General features: G+C 51.2%; 1 protein-coding gene across 1 annotated transcript; it reads left to right on the top strand.

Moving 5' to 3' along the window:
• The first annotated feature begins 664 nt into the window (after positions 1 to 664).
• On the top strand, positions 665 to 21,736 carry FOSL2 (FOS like 2, AP-1 transcription factor subunit). The gene is made up of 4 exons (XM_080926748.1): positions 665 to 1,585; positions 11,211 to 11,462; positions 14,248 to 14,355; positions 16,557 to 21,736. Exons 1-4 carry the CDS (start codon positions 1,484 to 1,486, stop codon positions 17,073 to 17,075), a joined length of 981 nt encoding a protein of 326 aa, XP_080782874.1. The 5' UTR covers positions 665 to 1,483; the 3' UTR covers positions 17,076 to 21,736.
• Positions 21,737 to 22,609: the final 873 nt, after the last annotated feature.

Below are 22,609 nucleotides of genomic sequence, written 5' to 3'. Positions count from 1 at the left end.
ACTGAGTCGCCCGTCTCGTCTTCAGACTGCGATTTTTTTTTTTTTTTTCTAAAACCCGAAGCCCAGGCCGGCGCGGCCGCTTTCGGGGCCCCGCCCCGCGCCCCTTCCCTTTGAGGTGGGGATGGTGGGGAGGAAGGTAGGGAGGCCAGGGCGCACTCGGAAGCAGGCGAGGGAATCCCTCTCCCTCCACGTCACCCAAATGCGAGGAAACCCGCACTCGCGTCCTCTAACGCAAATGACCATCTTTGGCAACGTGCGCCAATGGAACAGACCAAGGGCGCTGCGCCCCAGGGGGGTGGAGGAGATCGGTAGGAACGCGGGCGGCCTCGGCGCCCCCACAGTGCGCGGGCCGCACACTCCCACCCTCCCCGCCGCCCGCCTTCCTCGCGCGGGGTGTGCGGCTGGCGTCAGCGCGACCGCGAGCGGGGCCGGGAGGGGAGCGCAGCGCCCGCCTCCTCCCCTCCCGCTCCTCTTCCTCCTCCTCCCTGTCCCGGGCCTCCTCCCCCGCCGCCTCGAGCGCTCCTCCCAGCAAGGTGGAGTCTAGGGTTGACGTGAGTGGATCCACATGGTGCGGGGCTGGAGAATAAAGAGTGTGGAGTTGAACTCGTGCCATTGTAGTGACTCATCTCGGGCAGAGCGCAGGGGCTCGGAGAGAGACAGCGAGCGGCGCTCTGCAGGGACAGAGAGAGAGGGAGAGAGAGGGAGGGAGAGAGCGCGCAAGAAAGAGGGGGAGAGAGAGGGGAGGGCGAAGCGAGGCGAGACGCGCGAGGCTGGCCCGTCCCGGAGCAGGCACCGGGTACAGGTCACTGCGACGCGGAGCCACGTCCCTCTCAGCACCGCTCAGCCTGGAACCCCACGGGCGCTGTCCCACCGGCGCGATCGGGGCCACTGGACCGGCGTTCACCGCCTTGTCCTCCTAAGTCAAGTGTCCAAGTCGCCGGGAAACTCAGGCGGCGAGTTGGCCACAGGAAGTTTATTCTCGGGCTCCTTTTCTAAAAGGAGGAAACAGAAGTTTCTCCCAACCGGCAGCTTTTCTTTTTCGCCCTTTTGGCGCCCTGGGAGGTCGGGCAAGGAGTCCCCCAGAGCTGCCAAGCGACACCCGCGGGGCTCCTAGTCTTTTTGCGTTGCCCATTTTTCTCCAGCCCGTGGGTCCCGGCAGAGCTCCGGCTGCGCGCGGGGGCGGAAGGGCGCGCGCAGGGGAGGGACCGAGGGACGCGCCGACTTTTTAGAGGGAGGGACCGGGTGGACAACCGGTTCCGCGGAGCTTGCAGAGCAGAAACGAAGTGCGGTGCGCGGCGATCCGGGGGTCAGTTCCCGAGTGTCGCTGCCTCCCGCTGCCTGGGTTGGGAGGACAGCCCGGGAGCGAAAAGCCCAGTCCGCGGCCGGGCCGGTGGACCAGCGAGCGCGCAGCAGGCTGTGCGCGGCCGCGGCGAGGGCGGGGAAGAAAACCACCCTGTTTCCTCTCCGGCCCCCACCGCGGATCATGTACCAGGATTATCCCGGGAACTTTGACACCTCGTCCCGGGGCAGCAGCGGCTCTCCTGCTCACGCCGAGTCCTACTCCAGCGGTGGCGGCGGCCAGCAGGTACGTGCGGGCCGGGTGCACCTGGCGGCGCGGGCAGACTCCTACCCTCTTCTCGCTCCCACTGCCTCCACCCCCCAACCTCCGTCTTTTCCCTTTCCTGGCTAGGCTAGAAAAATACTTAGGGGTCACTGCTATAAGTTGTGGGGTTTTGTTTTGTTCTGCCCCACCCACCCTCCACTTTTTTTTTTTAAGCAAGCGGAGAGTGGGCTTGAAGAGACAACGACACTCACTCCCCCTTTTCTTACTTAATTTTCCAGAAAAGCTCCTGAAATTGCAGGTTCCCTCCGGGAAGCCTGTTGCCTTCTTCCGAGTCGCTCTCCTTTCCCTTACACCTTCCTCTTTCTAGGTAGTGGACGGGAAAGAAAATCTTTGCACCCCCTAAGCCCCTCCCAACCGTCAAGGACCCTACAAAGGCTTTTTAACCCTTTCTTCTTCTGTTATTCTTCCGTCTTAGCTGTTTTCTGAAAAGGCTTGGGGACTCAGAAACAAGGCTGGGCTCCTTCAAGTGACTGGGAGTGAGGACGAGGGTTGCCTCTGGGAATTAGGTGCGAAGGTCAGGAAGGAAGAAGCTAGCTTTGATTGGCTCTTGACACCTCCTGTGACACCCCCCCCCTCCAGTTTCCGGTAAGGGTTGGGAAGGAGCCTATATTTCCCGGGGAGCAGAACCTTGAGGGGCTTGGGGGTACCTGGGGCAAAGAAGCTGTCAGAAGTGTGTGTGTCTGTGTGTGTGTGAGAGAGAGGGGGGGGGGAGAGAAGAGAGAGAAGAAGAGAGAGAGGAAAGAGAAGAGAGAGAGAGAGAGGAGAGGAGAGGAGAGGAGAGGAGAGGAGAGGAGAGAGAGAGAGAGAGAGAGAGAGAGAGAGAGAGAGAGAGATCACTTGGGCTCCTACATGGTTTTAGAAGTAGAAAAACAGCTCTTTCTAAAGCAGCCAGACTGGTTTGCACTGAGGGGTTGGTTGATTGTGCCTGTAACCTATGTCTCTGTAGGTACCAGACAGGTGTTGGCGGGGAGGTGGGGGTGGTGGGGTACCTGACTTGTGAGGGAATTGCATGAACTCACAAGGTCCCCTGCCACCTGAAGCCTACCTCAGCCAGCATCTGGGAGTTCCTAGCCAACCTGGTCGCAGCATGAGTTACTCCATAGCCAATAGCTGTGGCCTTGACTTTGACCTTTAGAAGTCAACCAGAGAGGAGGTCAGGGGTCTTCCAGGGAGGGGTAGACTGATCTGGGAATTATAATAAAAATAGGGTTTTTTTTTTTTTTTGTAATTGGATGAGAGGGGCATTTCTCAAGTAATGTCCTATATCCTTCCAAAGGGCTTTTCTGTGTGTTATCTCTAGCTCCTCCCAATCACCATACCTACTAAGCACCCACTGTAGATAGCCTAGTCTAAGTACTGAAGGTGCAGTGAATGGACTCCTCTTACTGAACACCCAAATCATATCTGAGAAGTAGTTGGTTTTACTTGTATCCCAGTACAGTTAGTGTTTTGTGTTGAACCCAAACATCACTCAAGTCATTTATACCTGTTGTTCCCCAACTTTCTAATCCAGTTACCCCACCCCATGTACCTCTTCTTCCCAATCAGCAGGGGATTGGGAAGAAGATCTTTCTTCCACCAATGAGACCAAAACAGTGAACAATGACATAGTACAATCCCTCTGCCTGGCTTCGCTCAGACTCTGGGGCCTGGATGGGAAGTCAGACCGGGCATCAGTGCCCCATCTGAATAATCTGTGTCACTAGGGCTCTGAGCCCAGGATGTGAGCAGAGGCAATTCCCTGTTTTGGAAGCAAATCAGACAGGAAACTGATGCTCGGATGAAGGAAGAGAGCTGTGTCCAGCAGTGTGGAATGGGGCCTCATTACCCAAGCAAAAAGCAGCTGTTGGCTAATTCCTAGCATGCTGTAACACATGAGGGTTTTGCAATTAGCAACAACCAATGCATGGGACTCTTAGGTCCGGCTGCCCATTCTTCTCAGCAGCCTGAGCAAGAAGTCTTTCAAACCAGGGGGACTGCCGGTGATGCCACTTAAGCCAGCTCTCAGCCTGGCCTCTCCACTCCTTGCCCTTGTGGTGGGTGGGTGGGTGGGGGACGAGGAAGAGGGAGGACTTCCCCTCACTGCTCTGGCTTTCTACAAAACTGTTCTGTGGTCCCAAGGATAGGCCTCTACTTTTACTTCCCAAGTGTGCTACGACCCACCCTGATCTGGGCTCAGTGTAACTTTATTACACGGCAGATAAAGTCTGTAATCAGCTCTGCTCCCAGCCTTATTCGTGGAGAAGCTTTTCTAGTTGTTAGTGGCTGGGCCCTCCTCCTTTATGGCAGCATAGTAGACCAATCGTGAGATGTTCCTGGTTTTCCCTTGAGCAAGGGGTACTATTTTCCCCCGTTCTCCTTGTTTGTGGGGTCCTATATCCAGCATAAATCGGCTGCTGGGCACTTCCCTCTCTGTCTAGCTGCATAAGGTCTTAGTACTGAGTCCCACTGACCTATGGGGTGGGAGGCAGACAGCTCTTTGTTAGACTAGACCTTTGCTTGTGTGCATGGGCAGGGACTCGGAACGCGAAAAATATTTCCTGTTGTAGCTATAATCTCAATCTCAAAGGTTAATCACTGGCAGTTTAATTTTCTTGGAGATAGTTGGATGTGCCTCCTCCTCCTGGAGTTTGCTTTGTTGTTGTAATTTTCTTCTTGGGGCAACACCTCCAGATATGTGCTGCGCCTTGCTCCTTGCCTGTTACGGTTTCAGGGCCCTGGCATTACGCAATCCAGCCAGTTACACAAACATAGGTCATTTCATAACTTGTTTTCTTCAGCCAGGCCCCCTTCAAATGAAAAACAAAACAAGACAAGATACGGAACTTTTCCAAGGTGGCTGTCTGTTCTGATGACTTGTGAGAGTAAGGCAAGGACATTTCCTTCTGGAACAGGGAACATCAGACCAATTTTTCCCCCTGCCACATTCTTACAACAGGCACGCGCGCGCGCGCGCGCATGTGCGCGCGCGCACACACACACACACACACACACACACACACACACACACACACACACACACACACACACACACACACACAAAATTCCCCAGAGTGAACTTTTGCCAACTGTACCAGGCTGGGACATTCCTCTCATCAAACAACTTTTACCAGAAATGACTGTGATTTCCCAAGCCAGCCTCAACCATACCCCTCTAGTGCCCCCTTCAGGACATTTTTGGAAGAACTATCCTGAGAATGTATTTTTCCAGTCTCAAGAGTGTTAAACTTGGTTACTTTTCCAAATTCTTAGAATTTTTCTTCTTATTTAAAGCAAACAAATGTCACATATATAACAATAACCAACTACAAATGTCTTGAATTAAAAGTGAGTTTCATTTTAAGAAAAAAATCTATTTTTTAAAATAAAGCCTAGTTGGAATAAAAGGGTGCTTTTCTCTTGGTCACAGGGTGCCCCCCACATGGTGTTTTCAAATACCCAAGGATTGTTTTCCTTATGTGCTTGAGTGGGGAATGTTGGGAAAGGGGGAGGTGCAAATTAGGGGTCTGGTGCTTTCTCTTTTTGTTTTTCCTTGATCTTACAGACATAGATTAGAATGGCTCTGTGTTATCCCAGGAATCTGTCTGTTCCATGGGTTTCTAGTGGTGGAGGTGCCCTCCAGTTTCTCACCACCACAGGGTGAAATAGCAGTCACAAACTGTCTGAGGGCAGTTGAATTTTCCTTTCCAAAACCGTGAGTGCATTTCCATCTTTGCATTTCTGCCCGTCCTATTATTCACGCTAAATATAAAATTCGAGGGCTTGAGGAGGGTTTGTTTGTTCAGTTGGTTTTTCTTACTACAAGCATACCAATGCCTGTAAGCCTAAATCACACACACCGTCATGGTCACCATCGTTGTCTCCTCCTCCCTTGCTGGTTGCTTAGTTGAATACTGAGGTTGCTACACTCAAAGGCTTTGCAATACTGGGTTTTTGTTCTAGTTTGTGTTTTTATTGTTTTCAGAGCATTTAAAAAATTCTCCCTGCTAACAGATCTTTCCTTGAGTGGTGAATTTGATATCTAGAAATTACCAAAAAGGTCTTTGGGATTAGGTCTGACACACAAAGTCCGAGTAAACAGACCTGGGGTCCAGTGTAGACTGTTAGTTTCAGTCTCCAGAGTCTATTTGGAAAGATGTCCTCCCATTCCAAGCCCATAAAGTGGTCCCTCGCTGACAGCATCTTTGCGTTGATGCCTTGGGCATTTTTTCCCTCTGTTACACAGAAACAAAGATTCTGATTTATGTGTTGAAAGGGGAAAATTAGCCTCATCACTAGGTGGACATGTCTGGCCTCTATTGTATGCAGTGAATTATGACCCCAGCGTGTCAAAATAATGTCAGTTGCTCCGATTGAGGTCAGTGTATCTGTCCCAAAGCCCGATTGGTAACTTGACCCTCCTGAGCAAACGGAGCTGGTGAAGGAGCTGAATCAGCCTTGTCAAGTGGCTGATGCTGCCAGGCTTCCCTTCCAGCGGCTCTTCAAGAGGTGACAGGCCACCTGCCCTCCTGTGCTGGCTCCACAGGTCTTAGGTGATTGGGACCCCGACAAGAGTCAAGAAAGACATGGGAAAGGGGGTGGGAACCCTGGTCTGACTGACTACCGAGCTCAGATGGTGAGAGAAGAGTTGGGGCTCTTGCCAGGAAGAGCACAGGAGCTCTGCCCCTCCGTTCTTTCTTTTTCTTTCTTTTCTTCATCCTGGCAGTGAAGGAACACAGGCTAGCCTGGTTCTTTTAAATGAAGCTGGGACAGAGAAAAGACTGGAAAGGGATAGTTATCCTGTGATACATTTGTATAGTGTAAAAGTTTGGAAATTGTGAGTTATTAGCAGCAATTTCCATTGTGACACAAAAGGTATTTCCTTAGAGGAGAAAGGTCAGAGGTCAAGGTGATGGCAAATGTAATGCTATACTAGAGGCTCGGAAGGCACCTGGGCTCAGTGATCACACACTTGCCTGATGTTGGCCTGGGCTCAGTGATCACACACTTGCCTGATGTTGGCGTTGGGCCGAAGAAGTGTGAAGAGAACATGTCTCTTACCCTCTCTCTCTCCCCAGCTAGTCAGTTGGGGTGTTGGATTTCCCTAGTTGAGGCTAAAGAAAGGAGATAGGCCAGGTCCTTTCTAGATGGTCTTCCGCCTGCGTTCCTGCCTGCCTAGTGGAATAGATTTCAAGGTCCACGGGTTCACGTCTTGTATAATTGGGATCCAAGAGAGACCTGGCCAAGAGGACAGCCCAAGAATACCAAACGTGACTTTTACTTAAGTTCTGCCTGCCTAGCTCAGGACTCTGGGAGAGCCTCCATCTAAGCCTAAGGGGATGGTGGTCTACACTCTTGTTCTGAGACTCTTCAGCAAGACTACCAGGCTCGACTCTTTCTGAAGTCAGCAGCTTCTGGGCTGTGAGACTTCTCTGGCCTGCTGAGTTGATGTCTGATTGACACTACACTCACTGAGTGAGCAGCCCATTGTACCTCAGGCACAAAATACTACTGGATAACACTGAAGTTCCCAATCCCCAAAGACCCAAGACAAAGCTTATAAGGATTTGGACTTTTGCTCGGGGTCTGGAGGTTCAAGTTGGTGAGCGACTTCCACCCTTAGCTTCCTGGATGAGAAGGGTGTCTCTCTTTTTGTTTGCTTGGTTTGTTTTTGCTTCATTCCTCTCTTTTGCTTCCCTCCAACTTGAGCCTAGGAGACTGAACTGTATTTGTGAGTGAAGTTTGATGAGCCCAGGGATGCCATCTTGGTCTCCTGTTCCCTACTGTTGCCCCTTGCTGTAGTGTTGGGGTAGAGTTGCAGCACAGATGGATTAGGCCCAGAAAACTTAAGACTATCTGCCGTCTGGCTCCTTAGAGTGGGATTCGCCAGATTCAGCTCTGGGAGACCTACGGGGACCCTTTGTCCTTTAATAGACATTTACCCAAAAGTTGACAGGGAGACACAATTTTTTTTAAGTACTTAGAAGCTCTGCCAGGCTGGAATGCTATATAGCCACCCAACATTTCAGTTCTGTCCCCAAAGAAAAAGCTTTCCAGGGGCTTGTACCCCAAGAGAAGTGGGTCCCTGGTCACATGTTGCATCACCCCCACCCCACTCCACACTCCCTACACCCCACTCACCACACCCCACTCCACACCCCACCCCACTCCACACTCCCCACACCCCACTCACAACACCCCACACCCCACTCCCCACACCCCACATTGCCCTGTGTCTGGAAAACCTTGGTTTCTTTTCTTTTCCCTGTGAACTCCTTCATGGAAATCATGACTCCGAGCCCCCTTTATAGGACATTTGGGTCACTCCTGGCCTGTTGGCAGAGGAGGGTGTCAGGCTCACTTTTGAGACCACAGACTCTTACTTAGCCTTATCTCCTGTCTCATATCCCAGTGTCACTCTCTGGATAACATATTTGGAGTTGAGGCAAGACCCATCTGCCAGATCTAATTGAAACGTTTGTGTGTCTCTCCAAGAGGCTCCTTGGGAGACAAAAGCCTTCTTTATCAGGGCTTAGTCCCCTCTGGGGACAGGACATTGTTTTTCTTGCAGTTTGGAGCCCGCCGGTGTGTTATCCAGATGGCTTACCCTCCGTCTGAAACAAGGTGTACATGGATTCTGAGGCGGTCATTACCTCCTGCCTTGTTTTTATTGCCGCTTTGTTTTGTCTAGACCGAGCCATCGCTGTAAGGAATCTGGCTGGAGTCTACCAGGAAACCATGTATGTGCTCGGTGCCAGAGAGGAGCTGGGCGGCACCTGCCCATCTCTGAGGAATCTTAGTCTTCCAACTCCCTTTGGGTTTTCTGCTTCCTGCCCCAAGCCTAAAACTGGCACACTGCTGTTCTTTGGAATGAGCATCTTTCTTAGAAGCTTTTCTGAAAGGAGAGCTGGCAACTGCCCTCAAGGCGGAGATGGTCACATAGGCCATTGTCCTGGGTGCCCCTTCTATCTGAGGACCCATCTTGGGGTGAGAACAATAGAATACAAAGTTGGGTGCTCCCAAAAGTAGGAAGCTGGCAGCTCTCCCAAGAGCGAGCCTGTGCAGTGCACACAGACCTACATTATGGGGTGACGTGATGTTGCTGATGGCAGCGGTGGTGGTGATGGTGACGATTTGTGGTGCCTTCCGTTTGTTTGGGGCAATGTTTTCCTGCCCCGGTTGCATGTTATAATAGAATCTCCGTGGAGTCTGAAAAAGCACCTGTAATAGAACTCCACCCCGAACAATTATTTTAGACTCTAATGATGATGCTCCGATGTTGGTGAGTTTTACAAGCTCCTCAGAACATTCGTAGCCAGGTTGAGAACCACGTGCTTCGCAGCCTGTGATTACAGTAGCTGTGGCTTTAGTCCCTGAAACAACGCAGGAAGTTCAGGATCAATACGCTCTCTTTTGCCCCAGAACTGAGTCCTCAGTGATGTGCTCAGGGCAGGGCACAGCCCTCATGTCCCCTCTACTAACCCCAGAGAAACACACACTTGGTTCACACAAAACGTGCTCCCTTCCCTCTCTCCCTCCCTCAGTACGAAAGGCTGAACCAAGGCCTCGGTGCATGCTAAGTGAGTGATCTAGTCCATTTTATGCTTTGAGACGGGATCTCACAGAGTTGTCTAGGCTGGCCTTGAACTCATTTTGCAGCTAAGAAAGGCCTTGGATTATTATTATTATTATTATTATTATTATTATTATTATTATTATTATTATTATTATTATTACTATTCTGCTTCATCCTTCTTGAATAGCCAGGATTTATTATCCCGAACTACCGAGTCCGGTATAGCTGTTTCTTGTCAGTCAACTCTTGGTTCCAAAACAAAACCAGCCCTACTTACCTTAGCCTTCAGTGGTAGAAGTGAACTGGCTAGACTGGCCACAGACTCCCTGATAAAATCCCAGAATCCACTGCACCGGGCAGGCAGCTTTTCTACACCGGAGCGATCTGGGAAGTGAGGGTCATGTTCTTCCTTGCAGACTGGAGTTGTCAGGTGGTGGCAGGATATGTGAGGATGGGTCTGTTGGCTGTCAGGTACAGTGTGTGTGTGTGTGTGTGTGTGTGTGTGTGTGTGTGTGTGTATGTACCTATGATGCTATCAGCAGGGATAATTACTGAAAAAGCGATCACTTCCTATTCTAACTTTGGCTGCTCTGACTAGACCGGCAGAGGCTACTCTAAGTTCCGGGGCTAATGATAGCAGGACTTGCTTTTGGGTGGAAGCAATCTATGGCCCTCTTTGGTGAGAGGCAAGGCCTGAAGGGGTCCTTAGCACAGGGTGGGCTCTAGGACTTGGAGCTGGGTGTTGAGGAAGAAAGACTGCTAGAGAAATCTTTGTTGCGCCATGTGGAGAGGCTCCTGTCTTGCTCATGCTGAACTGTGCTTGAACTCTGATCTTTCTGCTTGGCAGCAGTAAGGCCTTGGGTAAGTGGCTTATCTCTCTCCGACTGTTGCAGCCCTTAAGATGAAGGTGACGTGGTGCTTACCTCGGAGGGAGAATTAATCGGGGGATTTAGGCAAGACGTTAACATGGTGGCTGTCATTCTAGAAGTACCAGCTATTATGACTCCCGTCTTACCCATGAGATTAGGGGGCAAAGCTGCAAGACATGCTTGTGAACACAGATCATCTGAGGACCATAGAGCACCTTCTCCAGAACTGCTGGGTTTGGGAGGGCTCCCCTTTTGCCTTTCTCACTTTCCAGGCAACCTGTCAGAGCACTTGCAGGGTTGACTGACCATGTCCTGGCTGGGGCTACTTAGCTGTGCATCCCTTTGCCCTCTATTTAAACATCAACCTTTCGTCGCCAGTCCTCTTTATTCCTTTCCTTAATATGGTCATGGAGACTAAATCTCCCTCTCTGCTTTCCTCCATTACTGTTTAAATGGCCAACTGGGGACGGACACGGAGCCTAAGGGCCCAGCTCTGACCTAACAGCTCCAGAAACAGTAGTTGAGGCCTGATCTGTTGTGCTTTGATGCTCTGTCTTGTTGGGTTTTCAATAGAAGGCATCACATAGCTCACAGAGCTCTGCAAAATGGTCCTGATGTGAATTAAGAGACAAAGGGAAGCCTCTGAGCTGCCAGCACCAAAGTGTTCTGTTGGACACATCCATGAGCCCAGGAAGATAGATGTGCCCATGTAGAGTTAGACACAGCATGTCTGCCCCAGGCAAGAGGTCAGTGAAGAGAAAGGGGCAGGGTCAAGGACAGCAATAGGAAGTCTGGTTGCAAAGTCAGACTCACAGCAGTCCCATCTACTGATAGTGGCAATCTCTCTTGATCTACTGGTGTGCAAATCTCCAAGAAACGTGTCCTGAGCTGGTACTCTGGGGAATAATTGGTAGATGACTCAGAGGCCCAGGAGGCCACGTTGAAACACCCTGCAGATATGTACCCTGGAGGGCTGCAGGGTAAACAAGAGTGGCCCAGCTTCTAAGCTACTTGAGATATGGCTGCATCCTCCCAGAGTCCCTAAGAATCGAGTCTTCAGTACTCCAGGCAGGGAACAGATCTGACACATAGCTCAGGGATGGATGAGACCTGTCTGATGTTTGGCTATGTGGGATGTATCATGTCTCTCTCCTTGTTTCAGAAGTTCCGGGTAGATATGCCTGGCTCGGGCAGCGCCTTCATCCCCACAATCAACGCCATCACCACCAGCCAGGACCTGCAGTGGATGGTACAACCCACAGTCATCACTTCCATGTCCAATCCTTATCCACGCTCACATCCCTACAGTCCCCTGCCAGGCCTGGCTTCAGTCCCTGGGCACATGGCTCTCCCCAGACCTGGAGTGATCAAGAGCATTGGTACCACTGTGGGCCGCAGAAGGAGAGACGAGCAGGTATGCCCCTAGCTAGTGGCGAGGAGCTACGGCGGAAGCTGGGGAAGGAGGGACTCCTGAACATGGAATGTTCTGTCGGTGCTTGAGCGAGATCTTGAATGGGGGGAGCACCTTGTAGGTGTGAAATATCCGTGAATGGGAACTGTCATGGCTTCCTACAGTGATAGTACTGGGTCATGGGCCTCAGTGGGGAGCCACTGGGTGAATGCCATAGGACAGAGCTGTGAGAACCCATGTGACTTTGCATTCTCTCTCAGTGTCTCGGGCCTTGAGGTCAAAGCTGCAGCCCTCTTACGGCTCCTGGAATGTACACTTCAGAAATATAGTGACCCAGGGGGCCTGAGGAGTCTATTCAGCTATGGGGAGAGGGGGCGGGGATAGAGGTCACACACGAGGGTTCTCTTGTTTTTTCTCCTTAAGTTCAGCTTTGAGAGAGAACTGAGTTGAAAGGAAGAATATAGGCCCTCAAGATCTCTCCATCCCTACCACAGACAGTGCATCCGAGACCCAGACCATCTCACTCAGGCCATGCCATAGGGAGCCCAGAGACGGGAATCCTTTAGCAGTATCCTCCTTTGCAAATGTGAATCCGGTGAATGCTTCTGTTAACTGTGGAAGCCTTCGCCCCAGCTCCTGTCTGTTTCCACTCCAGGGCCCCAGGGCCTCTCTATCCTAGTACCAGCAAACATGGCTCCCTGCGCATAGTGAGGGGCCGAGGGCCAGCAGACCCAAAGATGCCTAGACTTACAGGGCTTACCTCTCCACTCCAAGAGGCTGGGAGCTTCCTCCTCAGCAACCTTCTCTCCTGAAGACAAAGTAGGACCTCATGCATGGCCAGTCCATGCTGACATTGGAGCCCCAACGAAGGCCCCGGGAGCTGTGGGTAGGCACCACGGTTACATGGGTGTGGGAATCTACAGCCCCTTCTGGGGGCTTCCCCTAGTCCCAGTTTCAGGGGCTGTAACTGTGACAGCTCTGTTCTTTGTGATTGTGCTTCCTGAGCCAAAGCCATGACCATTGGATGGAACCATCATAACCACTGACAGGCCAGACTGAGTGACAGCCAGGCTCCTGTGGGCTGGCAGGACATTCTTCCTCTGCTGGGTCTGCCTCACACTGCATTCAGAAGTTTACACCTGGAAGGGGCGTTGAGGGCCGTGTCTCCGAAAATGTCCTCTGAACCAATAGATGAAGAAGCCCAGACCTAGAGAGAAGGGCCCAGGGTCACACTAGGTTAGCAGAGACTGGGATCCACCACCTTGACCTTCAGTTGGATGTTTATACCACCACATTACCTAGATGTGCTTCAAGACCAGCTGTCTGGAGACATCCTTCCTTTTGTGGCAGGGAGGGGGAGACTCGGCCAGAGGACCACTAACCACATTGTGATGTCTTTCATGGCAGCCACATTCTAGAGCCTGACTCTTGGGTTCCTGGCCCTCGGGTCTTGTCTGTGGCTTGTTCCCACTCCCATCCTCACCCCACACCCACTCCCCACCCCTGTTTCTGCCCTAAGGCTTGTCCCAAGAGTCAGCTTGGTGCCTCACAACCTCCTCCAGAGCCTGCCCAGGAGGCTCCCCTGAGCCCAGGGCGGGGTCTGAGGAGAAGGGAGGAGAGGGCGTGTGTGGCTTGTGGGTGGGTCCCTGGTGATGTTAACAACACTGAGGCTGTAACCACGTTGATCTCACCACTCTAGAACATTTCCTATGTCGACAGTACCCACAGTTGCCCCACACCTCCCCAGACAGGGAGAGACATCTAAAGCTAAAAGTTACAGAGGAGGGAGGAAGACCTGCTATGGATCAAGCATAGTGGTTTTTATTTTATTTTATTCTCCTTTAGCAGTAAAGGTTGTGGTGGAAGAGAGAGTTGTGGGGGAGAGGGTTTCTGAAGAGACCTCAACCCAAGACTACCACAGGGCCACAGGTTTCCTTGGTCACTAATTTTGTAAGCCTTGGACCAAGACAGGTTTGGGGACAATAAGTGATCAGGTGCTAGTCTTGTGATCTCCTGTGGGGTCATCCCCATGTAGATAAAATTGCCTTGGCCTCTTTCATGTTATCCTTTGCCAGTCATGACGTCACAGCCACCCAGGGGGGCAGGGAGCATTCTCCTGGTCCCAATCTCAGCCCAGCTGGCAGAACTGGCTTGTTCCTCATGGTGTGGTCTATAGTTAGATAACTTCCTCCTATGGGATGGCTTGAGCTTCTATGAGTCCCTTGAAGGTAGTGAAACCTTAATGCCTAGGCTGCTTTTGTCACTTGCCCAGCCTCGCACCACTGGCAGTGAGTCCTCAGGGTTGGCAGAGGGAGGTGGGGCTAGAGTGGGACCCCGGCCCTCCTGCTCAGGAGGACATCAGAACACGCCTCCTCCAAGGGTGCATCTTACCTGTGTGGGGACGCTGCATAATCAGAGGTGGGCGATGGGGATTGCAGAACAGCTCGGTGAGGAGGAAGAAGGCAGTTAGCCTGCTTTGGAGGAAACTTCCCTGTCCAAGGCTCTGAATCAGAGCTGACAGACAAATCCTGCCCTGCATCCCCCGTCCACTCTTGACCTGCTAACCCTTTACACATACACCTTCCATGGCAGATCCGGTGACAAGCTCTCCAGGCAGCCGGGCAGGAGTGGCTTCATGCCCTGGGACCTCTGAACCCGGCTACACTCCTCTTTCCTCCCCTCCCCAGTTCTAAAGGAGCAGGTTGCGTTCCTCGAAGTACAGCTTTTTAAAAACACCATGATCTATACGTACTGTTCTGACCATGACTCTTGACCTTGGTCTCTACAGCTGTCTCCTGAAGAGGAGGAGAAGCGGCGAATCCGGAGGGAGAGAAACAAACTGGCTGCAGCCAAGTGTCGGAACCGTCGCCGTGAGCTGACAGAGAAGCTGCAGGCGGTGAGGAGCTATGTGTGGGAGCACTCTGGGTGGGAGCACTCTGGGTGGGCTGAGGGCTGGAGGGCTCCTACCCTCCAAGTCCTGTCCTTACACATGGTGTACTTGTGATGAGTCAGGAGAGATAGAACCTTCTTTTCTTTTAAGGACATGGGTTTACATTATGCTAATGAGGGGGTGGTGGTGGGAGAGAAAGGATAAATGAATGAATGAGAGTTGGTCTTTGCCATTAGTATGGGCTTGGAGAGGAGAGGACCACCTTTCCGGGTCAGTACATTTTCCCACTTCAGGACCTGAGTGTACTTTGTTCTCAGACCCACTGGTGCCTCTGGATAAGAGTTGACCGTTCTGGTGAGATGGGGCAAGAGCCTTCTCAGGGTTCCAGCTGCCCCCGTGCCCAAGGTGTCTCAGCCTGGCTGAAGAACCCTGGTTTGAGTGTGGTGGGAACAAGCATTCTCATGTAGATGTCTCACCTATTAGTTGAGTTACATTTTCTTGGAGCTTTTGCCGACCCTTCATTGGCAGGAAAGTGTCCCATCTTTATAGTGAGCAGAGAGCTTCATTCTGTTCTTGTGAGTCATTCTCCCATGCTCCCTAATTGCCCAGAGCCAGGGGCCCATGCTCCTGCATCTCCTTCTAAGCTATACCTGACCAATGTCACGTAACAGCCTTCTGTGTCTGGCTGGAGGAAGACCCAAGCGGGTGCTGACACCTGGGACAGAATCCTTCCAAAGAGCGGAGCCAAGCTGGGACATTGTCATCTGGCTAGTAGAGAGACTGAGATGTGTTTAACCCTTCCACGTACATTTATCTGCTTTAAACTGTTTCCTTCATGCCCCAGTCCCAACTTCTGGGCACAGTCAGTAGGATATGTACTTGGTGAATCCCATGACTCCTGTGGTCACTGTCAGAGTAGGGATAGGGGTTGGGGTTAGAAGTTCTTCCTCCCAGACAGGCAGATCAGGGAGTGATCGTGGGAGGCTCCTCAGCAGGGTCCCCCACAGCTAAGCAATCTCTCATACTTCAAGGAGCTGGGCCTTACCTAACTCCCTGAAGTCATTCCTCACCACCAGCCCAGAACAGCTACTCCCCTAAGTCCTCCCTACCGTCCTCCCCTCTTCCCAGAAGTCTCACACCCTACCTCTCCACCCTCCCCCACGTCCTGACCAAGCTACCCAGGCCCCTGAGCCACATCCTCCACAGGAAACCTCTTGAGACAGATGGAAACTTTTTTTTCTTTCACTCCGGAATACACCGGAGTGTGCTTAATGACGCTCTTGTCTGTATCTCTGCCTTTGTGAATGGGAATCTGTGTTAGAGAAAACGTGGGAAGGAGGGCTGGTGACCCTCCCCCCAGCCCCTCCCACCATTCCAATCTGCAGGCACCGACCTTGGCAGCCCCACGGTTCTCACCATCAGTCACCTCTCTATTGGGCACATAGTGGAACTAAATGTGTTCCTTGGGGTCTCTGGTTTAGGGAGCTTCAGAAACTAAAGTAAGAGAGGGGACACCCAGCAGGAACTGGCTAGGTGTTTATTACAAGCCAGGCACTGTCTGTTCCTGTGCCGGGGGTAGAGGATTGTCATGAGGGTCCGCTCTCATACAGCTTCTAGCTCAGGTTCTGTGTGCACTGGTGGGCTGAGCTGGTAAAGAAGAGTTGAACAGAGTTTTCCTTTCTCTGTGAGTATCCCAGGCAAGCCTGCTGGGAGCCCCAAAGTTAGTACTGGCACCAGGAGGGTCGCATGTAGTAGCTCGTAAATTCTGGAGTCAGGTGTCCTGGGATTCAAGTCTGGGTTGCTCTCTGCTAGCTCTATAACTTCGAGAAAACGACCAAACTTCTCTGAACCTTGGTTTCTTCCTCTTCAAAATGGGTGGATGATAACATCTGCTTTCGGAAACGTCTGGAGGGTTGAGTGAGAATATCTCTGAAATATGGGACGTAGTGGCAGGCATGAAGTGAGTGCTTAATTACAGCAGCTCCAGATGTTAACTCACCTGCCCTACAAGCCAGACTCTGCTCCTTCAGAAGTAAAGAGCTGTGAACCACCATGTGACTCACACCCAGTTAACCCTCTGGCCAGGTGTGTGAGACACTTGTAGATCTCCTAAGGACACCATAGATTTTCCCTTTCATGCCTGGACTTGAACCATCACACAGGTCAGCCTGTAGGCTTCTGTCCCTCACCCTTCTTTCCCCTTGCAGGAGACAGAGGAGCTGGAGGAGGAGAAATCTGGTCTGCAGAAAGAGATCGCAGAGCTGCAGAAGGAGAAGGAGAAGCTGGAGTTCATGCTAGTGGCCCACGGCCCTGTGTGCAAAATCAGCCCTGAGGAACGCCGCTCACCCACCACCTCCGGGCTGCAGTCCTTACGTGGTACAGGCAGTGCCGTTGGCCCCGTAGTGGTGAAGCAGGAGCCTCCTGAAGAGGACAGCCCCTCTTCCTCAACAGGGATGGACAAGACCCAGCGCTCTGTTATCAAGCCCATCAGCATTGCCGGGGGTGGTTTCTACGGGGAAGAGCCTCTGCACACCCCCATCGTGGTGACCTCTACACCTGCCATCACTCCGGGTACTTCAAACCTTGTCTTCACCTATCCCAATGTCCTGGAGCAGGAGTCACCTGCATCACCCTCAGAGTCCTGTTCCAAGGCTCACCGCAGAAGCAGTAGCAGTGGGGACCAGTCATCAGACTCCTTGAACTCCCCCACGCTGCTGGCCCTGTAACCCTGTGCTCCTCTGGCCAGCTCCGGAGGAGTCCTTATTCATCGTTGCCACGCCCTTCCCCGGGACCAGCACCTTTTAGCACTCTGGGGCCATGAGGGCAAAAGGGGCCCCTGGCTTTGGGGACCCAACCGATGGGACTTAGTGAGGAGACACTGGTTGATCTCTTAGAAGCCCTGGGACACACCCCTCCCTCATTCATCTTGCAAGCAAATTCTCTTTCTTGAGAAGCCACATAGAATGTGGTTTGTGAACTCAGACATGTCTCCTGCTTCTGAACCCCACTCCCCGGAGCTGGCCCGGATAGTTCCTGTCCCTTTGTTATTTGTTGTCTCTGGAGTGACAGTGTCCTCTCCTGCCCCACCAAGCATGCTCAGTGCCTTTTGGTTTCCCCTCCTTCCCCTAGTATCAGTTTCTGCTCCCTCTGGGTTCTTATGAGATTTGCCATGACATTTCATCTGGGTGGTCCAGATATTAAAGCGCTTTTATTTCTGGAGCTGGGGAAGGGGATGACTCCTCCACTGGGGCAGACGTGTCCCGAAGGGGCAGTCAAAGTGCAATATTAATGAACCTTCCCTCCCTACACGCCCAGTGCACTGTTATCACAGACCGTGGGCTCCCTCAGTTCTGCCGGCGACACTACCATCACTGGGATGCGCCAAGGACTTTCCTCCCCAATCTTGGAGATGCACATCTCTCTGAGGATCGGCTTGGCCAGAAGACAGGGTGTGAGAGCGACAACCAGGGCACAGGTTGGGTTTGCCAGACGTCTAATTGCCAAGCCAGGATCTGTGCCAACAAAGCCACATGGCTGTCGTAGTGAGCTTCCCTTCACCTGGTGTCTTGAGCTGGGCGTCTCTTGTAATTACTGCCTCGCCGTTCTACCCCTGGACCCTTCTCTCTAGACTTGGGAAGCACTCCTTGCTAGGAGCCACACATCACTCCAAGGCCCTGCTGGGCGCTGCTCATCCATAACTCTTATGGTGACACCGCTCGTGGATCTTTATTGAGTGTGAGATGCGGGGAGCTGTGGAAGGGACAGTTTTTTTGGCAGTGGCAACAGCCCCAACTACTTAGCTAGTCTCCCCTGGCTACTCTCCTATCAGTGAGGTGCAGGAGCCCCCCTCTGCTCTCAGTGGACTCTGCTACTGATGCATTGAGTGGTTTTCCTTTTGTGTTCCCCTGGCCCCCTTGGGAGTGACCTCCTGACCCAGCAGGCTAGTGGGGAGTTGTTGGTCTTTGCCAGTCTTGCTGGGCCTTTGAGTGTCTGTGTTGTTCCTGTCAAAGCTAGTATGTGCTCCTTTCCACTGCAGAATAACCAGTGTCCTCATGGGTTTCCCAGCCTCCAGCAAGGGCACAGCCCTGTCCCCTGCCTTTCTCTCCCTTTGTCCCCACTGCTTGTTGACACATCATGGAAGTGGAGTCTGGTCAGAACCGGTTTCTAGTGCTAATGCTCTGACCTAGTAATTCTGCTCGAGATCACTGTCCACCCATCTAAAACCCTGTTACTCAAGTCAGGCTTAGTAGTGACATCTGACTTGAGAGAAGGGTCACCTTCACAGACCAGTGCCCTCCTCATCCCAAGTTCACATGTTCCCATAAAAACTTACATGCATGCAGAACACACAGGACGTGGAAGCCATGTGGGAAGCATACACGGCCTAGCAGAGCTGAAAGGAGCAGGCTTGGCTAGGTAGGCGGGAGAAGAAGGGAGATGACTTTGATAACTCTTTCCCCACATGCTTTGGCTTTCAATTGCCATTCTGACCTCCCAGAGCCTGGGGGCGGGGGAGTGGTTTGCCAGCCTCGGAGCCCTAGAAGCAGAAGACCACCAAAGCTGGCACTGGCGGAGTGGGTAATACCCTGGGTAATGTCAGCTCGAGCCAGGCGGAGCTCCTCTCTCTCCCATGCCTGTCTACGGGCATTTCTAAAATGAAGCTGCTTCTTGTTCCTTTCCCTCCCAAAGCCCCTTTCTGCCCATAGCATGGACCCCAGCCCGGGTCACAGACCTGTGACTTGGTGCCCTGTTTGGACACTCCTGAGACTCCAACTCTGGCTCTCAGTTCATATTTCACCTGTGTTGACATCAGTGCCAGAAAGCACAGCTAGCTCCCCAGGCCCCAGGGGCCTTTGAGGCCATCTTCCCTTCCGACCTGCTTGCTTTGTCCAAGACTTCTTTGCTTTTCCAAAGACAGATTCCTGGGGGAAAGCCGAATATTTCTGCCTAAACTGTGGGTGTAACCTCAGTTCACTTCTGGCTCACTGTCCAAGTTGGGTCACATACATGACGCTCTTGCATGCCTGCACTCCAGAATTAGGTGCCTGGCTTGCTGTCCTTCCCTGCCTCCATTTCAGGGACCAGCCGCAGTGGGGTTGAGGGGAGGTGGGTGCTTTGTGCTCATGGACATGGACATACATGCTCCCCACGTGTCATCAGCTGTCATGGACTTGGGCTGGACTGTAAGCTCCGGGTTAGCTCTGGGCAGGCACTCCTTAATCAGCTAGCAGGAAACATAGCCCTGTTGTGGCTGCCAGACTTCCGTGGGAGCAGTCCTTTTCTGGCTGGCTAGGGACAGCTATGGCACTAGAAAGAGTAGAGCCTGTGTGAGGCTTAGGAAGTTTCAGGAGCTAACACCAAGCAGCTAGTTTCCTGGGGGAAGGTTTTGGAGCACTCAGACTGCCGTTTGCATAGGCTGTGTGTGCCCATGATGACCAGTCATGGGAGAATTTCAAAGCCAACAGTAAGCAGAGCCTGGGGCTCTCTCTGGCTTTGGGGAGAGAGAAGCCCATCTGCTTCCACTCGATGCCCAGTGGAAGAGTGGTAGGTACATCTGAAGCATCTGTATTCATTTCCTCCCCATTTTCCCCAGAGACCAAAAGTGTTCCTTGAGATGTCACCATTATCTTTCACAGTGACTTCCTTCCCTGAGCAGACATTCATGTGGCCTCGTTGGGGAGGAAAAGAATAAGCACCTACTGTGTGCCAGGCACTATGAGGCACTTTTATATTTATCCTCTTTTAAGACGGGACTAAGGGTTCATCTCCTTTAAGAAGGCCCCTAAGTAATGAGGGCTTTCTTCAGAGACTCCCAGGTGGGGATGCCTCTAATCTGGTGGTCCTCAAAGACTCATCCTCAGCAGCATCTGCCTATCCCAGGCTCCCTCCCCAGACTCCTTCTACCTGGCTTGTGCTCAAGTGGTTGAAGGGGCAACCTTAGTTCTCATAGAATCTGTGGACCAATGGGATATGTGTTGTGTATGACTTTCTTTTTAAACTATAAGTAAAAGGGTCTTGCAGCATTGGGTTGTGTTATCTCGGCATTCATCTTCAAGCCAGCATCTCACTATTTATTGACAGGGGCGTGTGTGCACTTGTGTGTATTTGTGTGTGTTCATGTGTGTGATTGTGTGTGCACATGTGTGTGTTCATGTGTGCTTGTGTGTGCACATGTGTGTTTGTGTGTTCATGTGTGGGCACACCTGTGTGTGTGTGTGTGTGTGTATTCCCACAGCTGTATATGCTTGTGTCTTCCTGCAGCTTTTTCTTTTTAAGATCATCCTACTGTTAAGTCTGTGTCTCCTCTTGCTTCTAGTGTTGGCCACGCCTCACCAGATGTCTATAATGATCCAGTACTCACAACATGTTCAGGAGGAGCTGGGTCAGATTTTGACAGAGGGTATGGGAAGGGAAAGGGGAGAAGAAATTGACATTTATTTTATTATTTATTTTAAATGTTTACATTTCTTTGTGTTGTTCCTGAATAGAAACAGATAGCATTCGAGTCCTTGGTTCTCACCCCTTCTCTGGTTCTTTCTCTCCCACGTGTTCAAACTTAGGATAACGATCTCTATTTTGATTGTTTCTAAAGTGATTTGTGGACTTGTGCTGTATGAACTGTATTAAAAAGGTTCTGTTTTTAAAGATCGATTGTCATTCCTGTGGGGACAGCGGCTACTAGGAAATCTACATTGTAAGAAAAGACAATGAAAGACCCTGGCCCTGTCTCTCAAAACTTAACTTTCTCTGTATGATTTTTTTTTAAGTTCCATTTATTTTACTTTGTGGTTACTTGATTTTGAGGAAGAAAATATTCAACTTTGTATAAAGACTAGGTATCAGGGTTTCTTTTGCAGTAGGAGGTGTATATATCGTATTTTGGTATATAGTAGAAACTTGAGCTTAATGCGTCTGTATTTGGGATAAGTCAATGATGTGGAGTGAAATTTGCTATTAGACCCTGGAGGCAAATGAGTTGTACAAGTTTTATGGCTCCATGGGGAATTTTAATTTCCTTCCTGGGCACCTTTGGTCCCTATTGTTAAAGTAAGAGTGAAATGACCCTCGGAGGGTCTTGATCGTCAACTCTCCAGGCAGGACCGTATGCTCAAAAATCTTTGTATAGTTTTAAAATTTTGAGGAGTATCTCTGCTTGGAAGCATCCGTGGTGGTGTGTGTTGTGTTGTCCGTGTACTGTATGTGACACAAGCCTACAGTATTTGCACTAAGAGAAGCTTGTGAGGAGCTGCTGCTATGGAGGCAAGAACATATGAAAACGATTTTCCCTCGGGGTTTGTTCTTGTTTTATGTTTTTGTTGTTGTTTTTGTTAGCTTTCCTACTTTCCACTGAGTAGCATTTTGTAGAATAAAATGGATTAAGATCAGAGAGCTTGTGATGGTTTCCTTTCCCATTGACACCTTCCCCTTCTGTCCTGTATCTATGTCTGCTGTTCTTTGGCTCCTTGTGGGTGAAGCTGGGGAGATGGGGCTCATTTCAAGCCAGGCTGCAGAGAGAGTTCCTCATGTCCTTTCTGACTTTGCCTTTCTGCTCTTAGCCTCACACCTCCCCATCCTGTGTCAGGACCCAGTCCTTAGCTAGCCAGCTGCCAACCACTGCCAAGGTGTGATCCAGTCAAAGTTAAGGGTGTTTTGTTGGGACCAGTTAACTGTGGAAGCCCAGACATCTTCAAAGGACCAATTAAATGTGTTGTAAGGTTGTCATGGTCAGACAGATTGAAGGCAGAAAGGAGTCCGAGTACAAGACGTACGAGTACACAGAGTGTGGCTTCTCTAGACTCTTTGGAAAGTTACAGGTTGTCAAGAATGGATTGTTCAGCAATGACAGTGCAGGCTCATTGTTCTGTAGACTAGGAAACCCGAGTGGCTAAGGAGCCTCTTCCAATGGGCTCCTTCCTCTCCATCTTGGTAGTCCCAGAGACAAAGCCATCATTAGTCAATGCCCACAGTGCATGACAATGGGCTATTTACTATTTATTAGTAAAATAGCCATAAAAGAATGTCATTTGCTCTGCTTAGTACGCAGACATTCTTTGGTGTTCCAGACTGGGGGTTAGAAACACCCTGAATCCTATACTTGCCTCTAGTAAGTGATGGAGAAAGCCTCAGGTTTCTTCCCTGTGCAGATGGGGGAGGGCAATGATAATAGGAAAGAGATACCTACATAAAAAGGCTTAGACAAGGTAACACTAGCCCCTCCACTTCCTTGGCAGTAGGCCCATGGTGTAGAGGAATAAGGCTG

The sequence above is a fragment of the Micromys minutus genome (assembly GCF_963924665.1).
Source record: "Micromys minutus genome assembly, chromosome: 1".
NCBI classification, from domain to species: Eukaryota; Metazoa; Chordata; class Mammalia; order Rodentia; family Muridae; genus Micromys; species Micromys minutus.
This window is presented reverse-complemented; position numbering and strand designations above follow the sequence as displayed.